We start from the raw sequence: 19,177 nt of genomic DNA on the forward strand, positions 1-19,177 counted from the left end.
CTTCAGAGGTGACTGCCTTGGGGCTTCTGCCTCAGGGCCTGAGGGATCAATGCCTCCACACTGGTGTACCCCTACATGTAGGTTTTCAAAGTCCAGTGAGGAGTAAATTTGGGACCAGACATGATTGGGTCAAACTTGGTGACATAAAAATGGGTATACTTTTGTTGAATTTGCCCCAGCTGAGTTGAAAGTGTAGCATTTTGGTAAGTGAAGGGGCTGAAGCAACAAGGTCCAGAACTTCCACTGAAAAAACTGACAGTTAAGTTTCTTTACAACGGTTAAAATATCCTCCTAAGTGAACCAGAATCTGGGTAGCAAGTGGCTAGCTGAGGGCTTGGTGGCAGTGTCTAAATTTAAGTATATGAACATGGCCGATTATTTCTTATAGAAGAAGTTGGATTCCATGGGTTCCAAGAGAAGACGAGCTACCTCCCCATCCAGTAGTGTCAGCGGGGACTTTGATGACGGGCACCATTCTGTATCCACACCAGGCCCAAGCAGGAAAAGGAGGAGACTTTCCAATCTTCCAACTGTAGATCCTGTGAGTAACTTGCATCACAGTTTCTGCCTGCTTTTCCTACTCTTCCTTTAATGATAAGCAGTTAAGATGCAAGGCCTCACCACTTCTTTTTCCTCTGGCTTAATATCCGTATCTTTCTTTTATGGAAAGCGTATATTTAGCCAACAGTCTTAACAGTTATAATATAATTTAATATTAAGAAATAATGGTGGGGGCGCCTGGGTGGCACAGCGGTTAAGCGTCTGCCTTCGGCTCAGGGCGTGATCCCAGCGTTATGGGATCGAGCCCCACATCAGGCTCCTCCACTGTGAGCCTGCTTCTTCCTCTCCCACTCCCCCTGCTTGTGTTCCCTCTCTCACTGGCTGTCTCTATCTCTGTCAAATAAATAAATAAAATCTTTAAAAAAAAAAAAAAAGAAAGAATGGTGGTTGGAGGGTGGGTGAAATAGGTGAAGGGGATTAAGAGGTATAAACTTCCAGTTATAAAATAAATAAGTCACAGAGATGAGAAGTACAGTGTAAGGAATATAGTCAACAATGCCGTAATAACATTATATGGTGACAGATAGGGATTACACTTACTGTGGTAGGCATCGAACAATGTATAGAATTGTTGAATCACCTGAAACTAATATAATAATATTGTATGTCAGCTATACTTTAATAATACTTTTTTTTTTAAGACTTCATTTATTTTAGAGAGAGAGGGAGCGGGGGAGGGGCCAAAGGGGAGGAAGAGGGACAAGCAGACTCCACACTGAGCAGGCAGATCCGCCTTGGGGCTCAGTCCCACGACCATGAGATCATGACTTGGGCTGAAACCAAAAGTTGGACACCCAACCAACTGAGCCACTCAGGCATCCCCCAGTAACACATTTTAAAAATAAAAGGAATATTTAAGAGCTCTCAAAAAAAGTAATTACTCTGTATGCATTTAGAATAAGAAATTTGCATAAAGTTATTTCTGGTTTGATGAAAAGATGTTTTTCTAAAAGTGTAATCTGCTGAAGCACTTAATTCTAATTAAAAATAACCAAATGGGCTTATGAATTCTACAGATCAGAGAAAGGCAGACAATGTAATAGAAATATGAACAAAAAATTTTTTCTTGTTTTATTGAGATGTAATTAACATATAAAACTATAAGTTTAAGATGTACACTGTAATGATTTGATCTGTATATATTATGAAATGAAGCCACAATTAGTTTAATATCATCATCTCCAAAGATGACCCAAAAAAATGTTGTTTTCCTTACAATGAGAACTTTTAGGATCTACTCTCGTGACAACTTTCAAATATACAGTAGCTGTGTTAAGTATAGTTACGTTGTACGTTATGTCCCCAGTACTTACTCATAACTGAAAGTTTGCACCTTTTGACAAAAAAAAGAATAAAAAATATCCATACATCGTATTATATGTCCATTCAAATAACTGTGTGCTTGTCATGTGCCAAGCACTCACTGTTCTGGTGGTTGGGATATAGCCATGTGTAAGACAAGCCAATTTTTCACATGGAGTTAGATTCTAGTGTGGCAGAGCAGAATGTAAACAGATGAACAAATAGATAATAAAGTACCTTCAGCTAATGATAAACGCTAAGAAAAAAAGTTTGGATGATTTGGGCTTCCTGGGCCCAAGCCTTGAGGGGTTTCTCTGTGATGGGAAGGCACTGGCCCTACAAAGTACTGGAAAAGGGTGTTCTCGGCAGAGGGACCCAGTGCAGAGGAGCTAGGTCAGGAATGGGTTTGTTGTGTTGTGATTATAGAAATGGTCAAGAGGAAGAAGGAGACTGGCAAAGTCTGCCCTGCCACAGTATGTAGTTACCCTACATACGCTGTGGTCAATGTTGGGAGTTGAGATTTTATTCTCTCAGTAGGAAGAAGCTCCTATTTTGAATGATTTTAACCAAGAGAGTGGTATGAACTGATTTAGCTTAAGAGAAAAGAACAACCAGGAGTAGCATAAATCTGATGAAAGATACCAAGGTGTTTAATTAAATTTTTTAAAGTTTTGTTTATTTAAGTAATCTCTATACCCAATGTGGGGCGTGAACTCATGACCCCTAGATTAGGAGTCGGATGCTCTTCTGACTGAGCCAGCCAGGTGCCCCTACGCAGTTAAATTATTTTAAATAAGGAAATACTGTCAGCGTATTTCAGATGGGTTCTTGCGGGGAACTTGGGGATATGTCCGTTTTCTTCTCTACTTGCCTTTTATGGATATGTTTTTATTAAGGATAATCATATACCTACACTGGCTTTCTGTTCACGTTTCTGGTGATTTTTTTTCACCTTTTCCTGTGTATAGATTGCTGTATGCCATGAACTGTACAATACCATCCGAGACTATAAGGATGAGCAGGGCAGGCTTCTCTGTGAGCTCTTCATTAGGGCACCGAAACGAAGGTGAGTTGGAGGTGAGTGGGAGGGGTTTGGTCCTGGGTCCATGTGTACAGCACTTGGTAATAGAGTTTTCCTCTGGAAGGAATGACTTAAAGGATACTGGGGTCCAGATTGTAGTTTTAATTGTCAGGATGTAGTGAAGCATATTTTAAAAAAATTGTTTTTATTGTAAAATACAGCATAAAATTTATACATATTACATTTTTAAGTGTGCAGTTCATTAAGAGTTTATTCATATTGTTGTACAACAGATCTCCAAAACTTTTTCACATTGCAAACTTGAAATTCTGTATCCCTTACAAAACTCCTTATTTCTTTCCTCCTGCCCCCAGCAGCCACCGTTAACACTTTTTGTTTCTCTAAATTTGACTATGTTCAGGGGTCTTACATAAGTGGACTCATAACAGTGGTTGTCTTTTGTGACGCTGCCTTTCACTTAGCATAATGGTTTCAGTGGTCATCCATGTTGTAGCATATGACAGGATTTCCTTCCTTTTATGGCTGAATAATATTCCATTGTGTGGCTCTACCATCTTGTGTTTATTCATCCATTGATAAACACTTGAGTTGCTTTTACCTCTTGGCTCTTGTGAGTAATGCTTCAGTGAACGTGGGTATGTAAATACCTCTTTGATGGTGCTTTCAGTTCTTTTCGATATATACCCAAAAGTGGCTTTGTTGGATCTTATAGTAATTCTATTTTTAATTTTTTGAGGAATCACCGTACTGTTTTCCATACCACTGCACCATTTTATATTCCCACCAAGAGTGTACAAGGGTTCCGATTTCTCCACATCCTTGCCACATTTGTAGTTTTGTAGTAAGTTTTGAAATCAGAAAAGTACTTGTGATGGTTAATTTTATGTGTCAACTTGACTGGGCTAGGGGATGCCCAGACAACCTGTGTCTATAAGGATGTCTCTGGCAGAGATTAGCATCTGAATAGAAGACTGAGTAGAGAACATGGCCTTAACCAGTTCAGTTGGGTCATCCAGTCCCTGAGGCCTTGAATAGACTGAAAGGAGGAAGAAGGATGAATTAGTGCTCCCTGAACCGAGACATTCATCTGCTCCTGCCTTTGGATCTCAGAGCTCCTAGTTCTTGGGCCTTCAAAGTCATACTGAATTATGCCACTGGCTTTTCCAGTTCTCTGGCAGATGACAGATTCTGGACTTCTTGGCCTCCATAATCACATGAGCCAATTCCTGTAATAAATCTCATATGTGTGTGTGTGTCTGTGTATGTGTGTATCTATATTATGTGTGTTTGTGTATACATCTCTTTCCTATGTTTCTCTGAAGAACCGTAGTACAGTCTTCCAACTTTGCCTTTTTCAGGATAGGTTTGGCTATTAGGGGCTATTTGAAATTCCATACAAATTTCAGGATGGATTTTTCTGTTTCTGCAAAAAATGCTGTTGGGATTTTGATAGGTGTTGCGTTGAATCTGTAGATAGCTTTGGGAGTATTGGTGTCTTAACAATACGTAAGTTTTCTAATCCATGAACATGGGCTATCTTTCCATTTATTTGTGTCCTTAATTTCTTACAGAAATTTTTCTGTAATTTGTGTAATTTTTACACAGTTTTCAGTGTACAAGTTTTTCACCTTTTTGTTTAGGTTTATTTGTAAGTTTTTTTTCTTTTTGATGCTACTGTAAATTGAATTATTTTCTTCCTTTTTGGATTGTTCACTGTTAGTGTATTGAAATGCAACTGATTTTTGTGTGTGTTAATTCTGTATACTGCAACTTTGCTGAATTCGCTTATTCTACCTTTTTATTCTTTAATCTTTAGAGTGTTCTGCATATGAGATCATGTCATCTGTGAACAGAGATAATTTTATTTCTTCCTTTTCTATTAGGAGGCCTTTTCTTTTTGTTGCCTAATGGTTCTGTCTAGGACTTCCAGTAATATATTGAAAAGAAGTGGTGAGAGCAAGCATCCTTGTTTTGTTTCTAAACTTAGACGAAAAGCTTTCAGTCTTTCACCATTTTGAGTATGATGGTAGCTGTGGGCTTTTCATATATGGTCTTTATTTTAATGTTGGGGTATTTTACATCTATACCTAATTTGTGGAGAGTTTTATCATGAAAGTGTATTGAATTTTGTCAGATTCTTTGAGGTGATCACTCAGTTATTTTCCTTCATTCGTTACTGTGATGTGTTACTTAATCAATTTTCATAGGTCGAATCATCCTTGAATTCCAGGAATGAATCCCTCTCGTTTATGGTGTATAATCCTTTTAATATGCTGCTGAATTCATTTTGCTAGTATTTTGTTGAGGATTTTTATATCAGCGTTCATAAGGGATGTCGGTCTATAGTTTTCTTGTAGTATCTTTGCTGGCTTTGATATCAGTATTGGTGGCTTCACAGAATAAATAAGTTTTTCCTCCAATTTTTCGGGAAAAGTTTGAGAAGGATTAATGTTAGTTCTTTAAGTGTTTGGTAGAATTCACCAGTGAAGCCATTATTAGGTCCAGGACTTCTCTTTGCTAGGAGATTTTTTTTTTTTATTAAAATTTTATTTTTTTTATTTTTTATTTTTTTAATGATGATTTTTTTTTTAAAGATTTTTTTATTTATTTATTCGACAGAGATAGAGACAGCCAGCGAGAAAGGGAACACAGGCAGGGGGAGTGGGAGAGGAAGAAGCAGGCTCATAGCAGAGGAGCCTGATGTGGGGCTCGATCCCATAACGCCGGGATCACACCCTGAGCCGAAGGCAGACACTTAACCGCTATGCCACCCAGGCGCCCCTAATTAAAATTTTAAATTCCAGTATTGTTAACATACAGTGTTAAATTAGTTTCAGGTGTACAATGTAGTGATTCAACAATTCTATACATTACTCCATGCTTATCACAATAAGTATACTCTTTAATCCCTATCACCTTTTTCACTCATCCCCTTACCCATCTCCACTCTGATAACCATCAGTTCGTTTTTTATAGTTAAGAGTCTCTTTCTTGGTTTGTCTCTCTCTTTTTTCCCCTTTGGTCATTTGTTGTTTCTTAAATTCCACATATGAGTGAAATCATATGGTATTTGTTTTTCTCTAGCTTATTTCACTTAGCATTATACTCTCTGGCTCCATCCATGTTGTTGCAAATGGCAGGATTTTGTTCTTTTTATGGATGAGTAATACTCCATTGCATATATATTACCACATTTTCTTTATCCATTCATATATCGATGGACACTTGGGCTGCTTCCATAATTGGCTATTGTAAATAATGCTGCAATAAACATGGGAGTGTATGTATCCCTTTGATTTTTTTTTTTTTTTTGTATATTTTGTGTAAATACCAGTAGTTTTGCTGGAAGATTTTTGATTACTGGTTTAGTCTCTTGTACTAGTTATAGGTCTATTCGGGTTTTCTGTTTCTTCATACTCAGTTTTGATAGGTTTTATGTTTCTAGGAATTTATCCATTTCTTCTAGGTTATCCACTTTATTGGCATACAATTCATAGTATTCTTTTATAATCCTTTTTATTTCTGTGGCGTTGGTTGTAATGTCCTGTCTTTCATTTCTGATATTATTTGAGTCTTCTTTTTTTTTTTAGTTTATCCAGATAAGGGTTTGTCAATTATGTTGATCTTTTTAAAAAACCAACTCTTATTTATTGATTTTTTTGTTTTTGTTTTTTCTGGTTTATTTAACTTCTGCTTTGTATATTATTTCATTCTTCCTGCTTGCTCTGGGTGTATTATGTTCTTCTTTCTCGAGTTCCTTTCTCGAGTAAAAGCATATTTTTAAAAATTACTTATGGTCTTTAAGATAGCAGTGAAGTTGTAGCTATCATCGTTAAAAGGAATCTGTTTTTGGAATACACAGAGGCCACAGTCATTATTTTCATTGTGCTTTTTTTCTTTGTCCCCATACTTTTGCTTTTGACTTCTGTGGTCCAGTGAAGCAAAACAAATTACTGGCCCAATATGCACATTGCATACACCTTCCTGCAGAGGGTATGTTCTCCCTGATTAGATCTTCTTTCCTGTCTTGCTATCAAAGTAACATCACAATTCCCTTCTGACTCTGGCAGTTGAAGTTATTCTGAAAACATACATAAGTGTAGTAGACAGAATAACGGCCCCCAAGTATGTCCATGTTCCAACCCCTAGGATCTATGAATATGTTGGATTACATGCCAGAGAAAAATTAAATGTCTTAATTAGCTAACTTTGACTTGGAGAGATTTTCCGGGTTTATCCAGTTGGCTCAATGTAATCACAAGGGTCCTTAAACAGGGAGGAGGGGAGGCAGAAGGGTCAGAGTCAGAGAGGGATTTGAAGATACCGCACTCCTGACTTTGAAGATGGAGGAAGGGGGCTACAAGCAGATGAATGCAGGCAGCCTCTAGTAGCTGGAAAAGGTGAGGAAATGGATTCTTCCCTAGAACCTCCAGAAAGAACACCAACACCTGGCTTTTTTAGCCCAGCGAGACCCAGTTGGGACTTCTGTAAGATAGACATTTGTTGCTTTAAGCCATTAAGTCTGTGGTCATTTGTTACAGCAGCTTTAGGAAACAAGTATAACAAGTTAACTAAGGATTTAGATTAATTCGTGACTGTTGATGCCACAGTGGGTCGTGAATAAGCCGAAGGTTGAGCTGAAGTCAGGCTTTTCACCTCACAGAGCAGAATGCAGTATCGGCATCCTGAATTAAAGGATGTGAATTAATCATGGCCAGAGAGGAAGGGCTCTTTTTTAAATGAGGTGACTGTCTCCAGATTTCAGTTGGTTTATCATAACAGTCTTTTAAAAGTTGTCATTTAATTAGCATATGATAATAAAAGCCCATATTTATTGTTTACCACATGCTAGACACTGTGCTAAGCACTTCCTTATATTGTTTAAACTTGAAAAGTATTATTAATTGTGGTTTATAGATGAAAACTTGCACACGTTCTTAGAACTACTGAAGGATAACCAGGGTACAGACTCAAGTCTTTCTGATTCTAGAACCTGTGCTCTTAACTGGTATGCTGTAGAGAGGAGCAACATTGTACTGCAGTACACAGTATAAATTCCTCGTAGAAAAGGACTGCCCTCTGCTGCCTGCTTCCTACCAGCAGGCTAGTCCCGAGGGTGGAGGGTGTAGGCCTTGGGGTGCTAGAGCGCTGTGTTCTAGCCTCCAAGTTGCAGTTCCCTACGAGCACTGGTTGCCTTCCCCCCCCCGTGCTGTGCCTGAGGGCACCGCTACCCCTCTGGAATGTGTATGTTTTCTTAAGAGTTTGTGGGAAGCCGTAATGCTCAGAGCTACACAATTGTGAATCTTTTTGAGACTTTGTTTTGATTAGTATATTAAGCTACTTGTGCTAAGACATCCAAATTAACAATGGTTGAAACAAGAAAAGTTTTTTCTCATATAAAAGTTCTGTTCTATAAAGTCCTCAGGACCTAGGTACTGTCTCTTTCCTGTGCTGTCCTTGGGTATCACTCCTGTGCATGGTCTGAGATGGCTCCCCACCATAGCTGTCTTCCAGCCCATAGGATAAAGAAGGCATGTTAAGGATGTGACCTTTGTGTGGTACACTTCAGCTCTTGTATTGGCCAGAACTTCGCCGCGGCAAGACTGGAGAAGATGCTCTTTAGTAGTCACGTAGCAGCTCAGACTGCTGCCATCCTGGGGAAAGGGAAAATGAGTTTGGGGGCAGCCAGCAGGCTCCGCATATCAGGCCCAGTATTTCTCACTTTTCTGGTTAAAATTGTCAGTTACAGTTTGGCTGTTCTGCGGCCATATCATGCAGGGTGCCTTCGCCTGTTGTTGAAAGAGAAAAGCTGTTGTGCAAGAACTTGCACTGCACAGTCCTGCTTGTGTATACGTGTGCATGGAAGTCTGAAAGGATCCTAATAGTGCTTTTATCTCTGGATGAGTAGGGACAACTTCTATTATCTTACACTTTTCTGCATGTTGTTTAAAGTGGGAAAAATTAGTAGAACTCTTTCACTTTGAAAAGGGGAGGCCCTTGTTTTGACCTTATCACACAAAGTGGAATGATGAGATCCTGACTTCCTTTTGTCTGTGCGGTAAGTCTGTGGTAAGGAGCCCTCTCACAGAGCTTCTGGGAGAGAGTGTTCCTCCTAGGCACATGTCCTCATTGGGTTCTCAGTTGTCCACAGATAATCCTCCAAGCCTGAGAGGCTGCTGAGGTCCAGCCTCAGCAAGGAGCAGGGGGCCCATCAGGCCCAGGTGGAGAGAGCCATCGTGGATATCAGGTTAACAAAGCCCTAACGCTCACCCTGAGAAAGTCCCTTGGCACCACTGACAGCATCGACATTAGGCCTGAATGGTCCTTTGTTGTTACTCACAGAGACCTTTGTGTTCTTGCACTTTGTCCAAATAGTAGAATGAGTACTCCTTTTATCCCCTCGTACTTAATTTCATAGTTCACTAAAAAAAAACTCAATTTATTTTTCCTCTTCTTTTCCCTTCCTGAAGAATTTAATCCAAAAGCCATTAGGTGAGACTGAGCAAACTTGGCATCTGCCAGGAAAACAGGTGGTGGGGTGTTGTGGGGAGGGTTGTGGATAGTAGCAATATCACCTCACGGAGTGTCAGGGCCTGGGTGTGGTACATAGGGGGTTTATGTTGAAGGACTTCCTGGCACAGTGTGTTGAGGCCTAAGTGGAGGGAGGGTGACATCCATGTTGGGGGAATAGTGGTGGCGGTGGTCTGTCATGGGAGGGGTAAAGAGGGCATCCACATGGGGTGTGGCCAAGCCCAGGGCAAGGAGTCATAGCCTTAGTGAGAGGAGGAAAAGCATTATGGGATGGAAGTAGACAGCAGCAAGAGGAGACTGGTTATGTACAGGAAACCAATCATGTTAGTAAATACATTGTGAACAATAGGACTCAGGCTTCTCCTTTTTGAGAAAGGGAGTACAGATAGGGAAAGGAAACTAGATTGAACCCTGTGGTGTAGGATTAGAATTGGAAATGTTGGTGTGAATTCATGGTTTCCAACATATGTAGATAATAGAAATATAGATATGAGTGAGTATATGTCTGTCCCCATCTTTGTCCATTCAGACAGCCTGGGGGTGGTGACACACTAGTATACTTGAGCACATGCAGCACCTTGGACTTCCTTTTTAAATACCATTTACCGTTGCAGGGAGCTTGAGTTCTTTGGGGAAATGGCTGATTTTAAGGGCAAGGAAAGTACAAGATGACCCTGTAACATCTTAGGCTGCCAGAAAGTAAGCAGATGTCCAAAGGGTGATGGGAACATGTCAAAAGCACATAGAGAATACAAACCATCTTGAAAGGACTCCTGGCCCAACTTTGAGCAGTTTGAGCATCAGAATAATTAATGTAATGGGTTTTAACGACTTCCAAAGAGGAATCCGGGGATTCACATTGATATAAATAAATGGGTAAATTGGTTAGGAATGGGCTTTTACGTAGTCGGGAAGCACCGCTCTGTAGAGTACAGGCAGAGAAACGGTAACTTGGTCAGTTGAGAAGTTGGGCAGCCGGTATCAGGAGGCACATGAGGGGATACAGTGTGACGAATGCAGCACCATTTTTGTCACAGTCCTGCCGAAGCATAGCCTGCATTTATTCATCAGGAAAACAGACAAACTCAAATTGAGGGACACCCTATAAAATAACTGGCCCATAAGTTATTCAAAAGTATCAAGATCTTGAAAGTTGAAGAAAGACTGAGGACCTGTTTCAGAATGAAAGAAACTAAAGAAATATAACTAAATGCGTCACATGATTCTGAACAGTTACAGAATATGAATGGGGTCTGAGGATTAAATGGTGGTACTGTATCAGAGCCAGTTTCCTGATTTTGATGATTGAGCTATGGTCCTTGTTTATAGGAAATACTAAATTATTCAAGGGTGATAGGACCTCATGTCAGCAGCTTACTTTCAAATGGTTCAAAAAAACATGGGTTGTATTACTCTTGCAATTTTTATGTCAGAATAAAAAGGTTTTAAAAATGAAATATATACTACGTATATGGCTATAGCATGTCAGCCAAGGTCCCAAGGAAGATTAAAGCCTTAATGATGTGACATTCTTTGTATGTAATTACTTCTTTCTTACACATCTAGAATGGAGTTAACTACCTATCCCTGAGGGAGAATTGAGAGAAATAGTCACTGAAATAATTTTTGAGGAGGTTTACTTGTTTCGTGAAATCTCATTGGAAAAAAACCAGAGATAGTGATGGGCATTAAGGAGGGCACGTGATGTAAAGAGCACTGGGTGTTATATACGACTGATGAATCACTGGACTCTACCCCTGAAACTAATAATACACTAGGTGTTAATTAATTGAATTTAAATAAAATTTTTAAAAGAGAAGCCAGAGAGAATAATACTAAACATCCATGAACCCAAAACACAACTTAAGAAATTATCATTTATAACCACCTTTGAAGTTTCCTGTGTGACCCTCACTATCCCTCCCCTCCAAGAGATAATCACTATCCTGGATTTTTTATTTATCATACTCTGTGTGTTTGGGTTTTTTTTTTTTTTCTTTAAATAGTTTGGTCATGTTTGTTTATGTCTGACACCTTTTTATCTTTGGTAAGCTCCTTGTGCCAACAACCTCCTCTCTCTCCTCTGTGGGTTTAGTCATTGGTATTAGAGCAGTATATATAATAGACGCTTGATAGTACCTGGCAGGAAAAGTTCTGTGGTCACTAAGTGAAGAGAGAGTCCATTGTGTAAGTTTGTAAAGAGCTTTGAAACGTGAATCTGTTTTCAGCTACTCTTGAACAACACAAAAGGTAAGTTGTTTTCATTTGCAGAAGATGCCGGTGACGTTGTTTTAGTGCTGATGCCCCAAATCTTAAACATTTAGTGTATAAATGACCATCACAGATGCTGTGTTAGGTTTTTATGTTGCTAATATATACTTAGAAAAGGGCTTGCATACGTACCTTGCTCTTGTAACTCTCTTTTAGTTCTAATAATCGGAGTAAGTCTAGTATGTTCTATCGCTTGGAATGTTGGACATGACCATAAGTAGTTTTGAAATATAATTTTATATGGGCTTTGGACTAATACCTTTTTTAAAAAAATTATAACAGAAATCAACCAGACTATTATGAAGTGGTTTCTCAGCCCATTGATTTGATGAAAATCCAACAAAAGCTAAAAATGGAAGAGTATGATGATGTGAATCTGCTGACTGCTGACTTCCAGCTGCTTTTTAACAATGCAAAGGCCTATTACAAGGTAAGAAAGCATCACATTTGGAAGGTTTCCAATTTGATAATAATTTGCCGCCTTAATATTTATCAGTCTAATAGGTAAATAGTGTTTTCTCATTTGGTGTTTTGAGTTTGTTTCTTTAAAGAAAGAGACTGAAGATTCATATGGCGTGTACCATTTTTGTTTCTTTTGTGTCTTTTCAAATCTTTTGCCCATTTTTCTCTTGAGTTGTCATTTTCATATTTATTTCTAGAAGTTTTTTTTATATATTCTGGGTACTAATCCTTTTTGGTTATATTTGTCACAAGTATCTTCTCTTCTATGAGGCTGTTTTCATTCTTTATGGTGTCTTGATGAACAGAAGATTATTTTAATATAATCGAATTGAGTACTCTTTAATTTTGTGGTTTGTCATTGTGTCTTGTTGCAGAAATCCCTCTTATCCAAAGATTATAAAGACACTCTTATATTTTCTTCTAAAAGTTTAATAGTTTTGTCTTTCACATACAAGCCTTTAAGGCAGCTCAGATTGGTTTTTGTGTCTTCTGTGAGGTAGGGTTCTATTTTGTTTCCTAACGGATAAGCAGCACCTTGAAGTGGCCATCCTCTCCACATTCGTCTGCACCATCAATGCTCACACCATTTCCGTGTACTTACGGGTCCCTTTCTGGCCCTTTAGTCTGTTCCTTTTGTTTTGGCCGGTTTATCTATTACTCGGCTGTTTTATTCCTGCTTAATTATTATGGCTTTATAATTCTTTATCAAGTAAGGAAAACACTGGTTATTGATTATTCTCGGCTCTTTTCTTAGACATTTATACATTGTGTTAAGTCAAGCACAAAAAAAATTGTTGGAAGGTTTATTGAAATTGCATGGACTCTGAATCAGTCATATTTTGGAAAATTAACATAATTGTGATAATGATTATCTCAGTCTTTGAATTTGACGTGTCATTGTTTGTTTAAGTCTTCTTTATTTTAGCAAAGCTTTAGATTTTTTTAATAAAGATTCTGCAAAGTGTTACTAGATTTGTTCTTAATACTATGTAATATATATATATATATATATGTGTATATATATTTTTTCTTTAATTGAGATACAATTCACACAGTCTTTTAAAGTGTAGAATTCAGGAGCGCCTGGGTGGCTCAGTTGATTAAGCATCCAACTCTTGACATCTTCTCCAGTCTTGATGTCAGGGTTGTGAATTCAAGCCTGTGTTGGGCTCCACACTGGGCATGGAGCCTACTTAAAAAAAAAAAAATTAATAAATGATAAAGTATAGAATTCAGGGTTTTTTGTTTTTGTTTTTTTTAAAGATTTTATTTATTTATTAGACAGCCAGCGAGAGAGGGAACACAAGCAGGGGGAGTGGGAGAGGAAGAAGCAGGCTCCTAGCAGAGAAGCCTGATGTGGGGCTTGATCCCAGAACGCTGGGATCACGCCCTGAGCCGAAGGCAGACGCTTGACTGCGCCACCCAGGTGCTCCTGGGGGTTTTTGGTATATTCACAAAGTTGTACAGCCATCGCTAATACCTAATACCTAACTTCAGAATATTTTCATTACCCCAAAAAGAAAACCGTACCCATTAACAGGTACTCTCCATTTCCTCTCCTCCATGCCTCTGACAACCACTAAATCTATTTTCTTTCCTTGTGGATTTGTCTGTTCGGCACGTTGCATTTAAATGGAATCAGATACTATGGCATTAGGTGCCTGGCTTCTTTCACTGAGCAGGTCTTCGACGTTCATCCATTTTGTAGCATGTATTAGTACTTCATTCCTTTCTGTGACTGGATAATATGCTATTACATGGCTGAACCACACTTTGTTTATCCATTTCCTATTTGATGGGCATTTAGGTTGTTTCTACTTCGAGCTATCAGGAGTAAAGGTGCTATAAATTTTGTGACTATAACAAGGTGCTCTTCATTGGATACAAGATTCTACCTGTGTCCATCAGACCTAGCTTGTTAATTATATTACTAAAATCATTTTTATCCTTACCGATTTATCTCTACAACTATCTATTTACGAAATGGTGTTTTAAAATCTCTCATTCTGACGATGGATTTGTCTGTTTTTCCTTATAACTCTGTTGATCTTTTGCTTTATGTATTTTAAAACTGCAACTGGGAGCATAAGTTTAAAATTGTTATATTGTCTAGTAAATTGAATGTTTTTTTTGCATTATGTAGTATCATTAGTAATGTCTTTTGTTTGAAGTCTGTTTTATCTGATATTAATAAAGTTCTATCAGCTTTTATTTTTGTATTTACCTAGTTTATTTTTTTCCATTCTTTTCCTTCAACCTTTTCATGCTAATGCATCCCTTGTAAACAGCATATGCGTGAATTTCTATTAATACAGGTGATAATCTTTTTAACTGGAATTTCATCTTTTTACGTAAGTTTTAGTAATAACATTATGTTCGGATGTATTCCTGTCATCTAAATTTCCACTTTCTCTTCATCTCATTTTGTAATTTTTTTTTCTTGTTTTTCTTTCTGCCTTCCTTTTGTTTCATTTTGTTATTCCCTCTTATTTTCTCTATAATTTGGGAGTTGTAAGATCTGTTGATAATCTCTTAGTTTTTAATCAAGAAGTTTTAATATGCATAATTAACTTATCAAAGTTAAAAGTTAATCAGCATCTTAAACCTCCTTTTAAACAATACAAAGACCTTAAAATAATTCAACTCTGATCTCTCTGCTACTGATATTTTGTATTTTAGTTTTGTTGTGGCAGATTTTTTAAAAAGATTTTAGTTTGGGGGCGCCTGTGTGGTACAGTCGGTTGAGCATCCAGCTCTTGATTTTGGCTCGGGTTGTGATCTCAGGGTCTTGGGATCGAGCCCTGCATTGGCTCTGTGCTCAGTGGGGAGTGTGCTAGAGGATTTTCTCTCCCCCTCTCCCCCTACTACTCCCCCTGTTCGTGTTCTCTCTCTCTCTCTCTCAAATAAACAAATAAATCTTAAAAAAAAATTTTTTTTATTTTTAAGTAATCTTTGTACCCAACATGGGGCTGGAACTCACAACCTAGAGATGAAGAGTCATACACTCCATTGACTGAGCCAGCCGGGCACCCCTGTTGTGGCAAATTTTTAATCCCATAAAATAAGGTTATTGTTTTACAGATAGTTTTTTTAAGTTTATTTATTTATTTTAATTAATCTTTACACTCAGCATGGGGCTCTAACTCATGGCCCCGAGATCAGAAGTTGCATGCTCTTCTGACTGAGCTAGCCAGGCACCCTATTCTTTATTCTTTTATTGCCATCCAGAAGTCCTCTGTCAATATAATTTTAGTTCCTTTGAAGATTAGCTGTCTTTTCTTTGTGGCTGTCTTTGGTGTCTTTTTGTCTCTTGTGTTCTACAGTTTCACGGCGATGTGTCTAGATATGACTATCTTTTTATTAGTAGGGCTTTCTAAATCTTTGGTTTGATGTTTTTCATTAGCTCTGAGACGTTTGCAGCTGTTCTGTCTTTGCATGCTGCCCCCGCTGCACTCTCTCTCCTGCTAGAACTCTGATTGTGTGTTCTGTTAGAGCCCTCTCAAGTCTCTGTCTCTCCTAACCGTTCATGGTCCCCTTTTTAGTGCCTGTATTGCTTTTTAGGTTATTTCTTTAGTTATTCCAGTTTTCTTGAAATCTGCTCTTTAACCATGCTATTGAGTTCTTATATTTTAATATTTGTGTTTTTCATATTTTGGAAGTAGTTTCTTTTTCAGGGTTTCCTGCAATTTGCTTATATTTTTCAATCCCATTGTTTCTTTAAACATGTTCAACATACTTATTTTTCATTCTATGGCAGATAATTCCAATATCTGAAATACTTGCATGTCTGATTTTGCGGTTATTTCTGCTGGCTTTGTTTTGTGGTTGTTTCATTCTTGTGTGTTTCATGAATTTTAACCTTGAGCTCATATCCCTGGGAACTTGATCTCTAGAGATTGTTTGAAGCTTGAAGTTGGGTTCATTCAGGGTAGTGTGTTGCTTATCCCAGGCACGTGGCCTGTCTTTGTTAGGGCTAGCATATGATGAAGAGTTCTCGGAGGAGGTTCATTCCATGTCTCTCCTCTCCCTGCAGTACCATGGTTTGAGATAAACACAGGTTGAGCTGGGTGGAGGCTGAGGTGGGTAGTGTTCCCAGGCATCGCAGAAACTGAACCGTTTTGAATTCACACTTACACTGCAACTGTGGACTTGGGAGTCCCAGCTTCTGGTGGGCCCTGACTCTTATCTCCTATCCTTGCAGCCTCAGAGAGCCTTGAAAACTAAAGCTTAGGTTTATCTTGTCTTACAAGAGCCCTCAAGTGAACATCAGTTTCAGTGTTCTGCTTGGTCATCTGGGTTCCTGCTTTTACTCTATTCTTGCTCTTCTGAGCATTGCCTTCTCCTTATTGGCAGTCCCTGGATGCATTTTGAAAGTTTTGTTTTTGTTTTTGTTTTTGTTTGTTTGTTTGTTTTAACATTGCTTCTAGCATTGCTTTAACTGGAAAGTTTCAGTTTGAGTTTATTCCTGTTATACTTCAGGAAAAGAAGTCTTTAAATAAAGTAGTAAATAGCTTAAAAAACAGAAGTAGTATTAGAACAATCATTAACTTCTTTTTTTTTTTTTTTTAAGATTTTATTTATTTATTTGACAGACATAGAGACAGCCAGCGAGAGAGGGAATCACAAGCAGGGGGAGCGGGAGAGGAAGAAGCAGGCTCATAGCAGAGGAGCCTGATGTGGGGCTCGATCCCGTAACGCCGGGATCATGCCCTGACCCGAAGGCAGGCGCTTAACCGCTGTGCCACCCAGGCGCCCCCAAGAACAATCATTAACTTCTATCCTTTACACTTACAGCCGTTAAGTTGGATCTTACCTTTTAAATTGCCTTTCTTCGTGTATGAGTAATTAGTTTTAATTTAAATCATTTATCCTCTGCCTCAGATCGTAATGTAATGAGATAGTAGGGCATAAATAAATAAAATAATATGATTTCAGATTGCCTTTAAAACATATGCTTAGTTCTTCAGAAGAGGAATTGAGGCCCATGTATCTTTTAATCAAGGATTTCTAAATTTGTAGTAAGAGTTTCAACATTAATGTCTTAGAATGCTAGTCTCTGCTGGAACAGAATGCTTTAAAAGTAGTCATTGATTTACAATAAAATACCAAAGTGATTTTTTTTTTCTCTTGTTTTTGTTAATGTACAGCCAGATTCTCCTGAATATAAAGCTGCTTGTAAACTCTGGGATTTGTACCTTCGAACAAGAAATGAGTTTGTTCAAAAGGGAGAAGCAGATGACGAAGATGATGATGAAGATGGGCAAGACAATCAAGGCACAGTGACTGACGGAGTGAGTATGTAGCTGGAATGAGTAAGATGGACCATTGGGAGGTGAACCAGGCCCCCTGCCTGTGATTTCTTCTGTGCTGCTCCGGGCAGCTGGGCTTTCTGTGGAGTTATGTTGGTAACTATGAGGGCAAGGGGACATATGACCAGAGAGCCCCACTCCCAATTCCAAGGGATCCTAGGACATCCTGGACAGTGTGTGCCATGAGTGGTTGTTTTCATGAGTTGCTCTTACATTAATGCATATTTCCTGCTCAGTTTTAAGGAGAGCCTTCATATTATCAAGGACTGTTCCAGTACTACTGGATTGAGATATAAGAGTAGGCAGTGTTGCAATTAAATGTTCTCGGAGAGTCCTTGGAATCACCTTAGGAATATTTTTTGTAGATCTACTGGTGCTCTTCCTAGAACATGCCAGATGTGTTCCTGCCTCTAGAATTTTGCAGTTGCTCTTCTGTTTAGAACGTGCTTCCTTTGGCTCTTTCCGTGACTGGCTCTTTTTCATGATTCTAACATCACTTAAAATAATGACAGCTAGGAGGGGACTTTCCTGACCACCTGTCTAAATTGTTTGCCCCGTACATCTCCTTTCCCATCATAACATCACTCTGTTCTGTGGGCCTCAGTTTTTTGTTACTATATGTGAAATAACTTGTTTATCTGTTTACATGTTAACTTTCTTCTTCCAAGGAGATTGATAGCTCCACAAAAAAATACCACCGTATTCACCTATTCCGGACATCTAGGCTGTGTGCCTGGTGTGTATGTAGTGATAAATACTTTTTAAACACATGTTTAAAAAGAGGAAGAAGGATATTAAAAGTAAGGGCATTTCTCTTCTGTAGCTAAATAGTGAAACACCCAAAGCAGAGCATTCCCCTTTTTTCCCTAAGTTAACCTAAATAGTATTTCTCCTAAAACTTGAACACAGAAAAAAGAAGTGGTAGGTGAATTTCTCAAAAATGTAAATACTTCAGGGCGCCTAGGTGGCTCAGTCGGTTAAGCTCTTGGTTTTGGCTCAGGTCATGATAATGGAGCCCCGCATTGGGCTCCGTGCTCAGGGTGGAGTCGGCTTAAGATTTTCCCTCTCCATCTTCTTCCCCACCACTCACATATCCACGTGCTCTAACTTTCTCTCTCAAAAAAAAGTAACTGCTTCTTGGAGTCTGAAAATATAGTTCTTAGGCACCCTGTCAATTCCTTTCTAGCAGCTAAATGATTAGAATTTGGTAGAAGGCAGTTAACTAGGGATTCCCTGAAATTTTACTCCAGTATTAATACAGGAACAGCCATTTACCCCATGCTTTCTTGGGCAGGACATTACCTACAGAGGGTCAGTCTTCTTATAGGCCTCCAAGGTTCTAGTCAAAAAATGAAACTGCCTGCATTTAGAACTTGCCTGTGTTTCTTTGGTAAGAAATTGGGAGGATCTTGCACATTCATATTTATATCTCCCAGGCTGCTTCTTAGCCCTAAGCTGTTATGAAAGAAGAGGGACTTTTTGAGCTTCTCATTTTTAAATTCAGAATGATTTCCTTGGAGTTTTCCCAGTTGTGGAAATAGGTTGTATGAATGCATTCACACAGTGTGCTCCAGGTCATCCGCGACACATGTTTCCAAAGTAGCTGGTTGGGTTGGGAGGAGAGGAGTCTTGGCTGCAGAATATAACTCTCCTCTTTTTGAAGCTAACTCTGTGGTACTGTGTTTTAGCCAGGAAGTAA

The 19,177-nt window shown here is 38.7% G+C and overlaps 1 protein-coding gene across 28 annotated transcripts in view; it reads left to right on the forward strand.

Moving 5' to 3' along the window:
• PBRM1 (polybromo 1) overlaps positions 1 to 19,177 on the forward strand; it is a 116,044-nt gene that overhangs the window by 4,416 nt on the left and 92,451 nt on the right. For 24 of the 28 annotated variants that reach the window (XM_045807305.2, XM_045807300.2, XM_087866988.1 and 21 more), the window contains 4 exons: positions 389 to 541; positions 2,832 to 2,929; positions 11,990 to 12,137; positions 17,317 to 17,460. In XM_045807305.2, coding sequence (XP_045663261.1) covers positions 404 to 541; positions 2,832 to 2,929; positions 11,990 to 12,137; positions 17,317 to 17,460 — 528 coding nt within the window. In that variant the 5' untranslated portion in view covers positions 389 to 403. The remainder of the gene's footprint in view (positions 1 to 388; positions 542 to 2,831; positions 2,930 to 11,989; positions 12,138 to 17,316; positions 17,461 to 19,177) is intronic. The other 4 variants (XM_045807307.2, XM_087866982.1, XM_087866983.1 and 1 more) reach the window with 1 other exon arrangement.

The sequence above is a fragment of the Ursus americanus genome, chromosome 14 (assembly GCF_024610735.1).
Source record: "Ursus americanus isolate L20-20 chromosome 14, mUrsAme1.1.p, whole genome shotgun sequence".
NCBI classification, from domain to species: Eukaryota; Metazoa; Chordata; class Mammalia; order Carnivora; family Ursidae; genus Ursus; species Ursus americanus.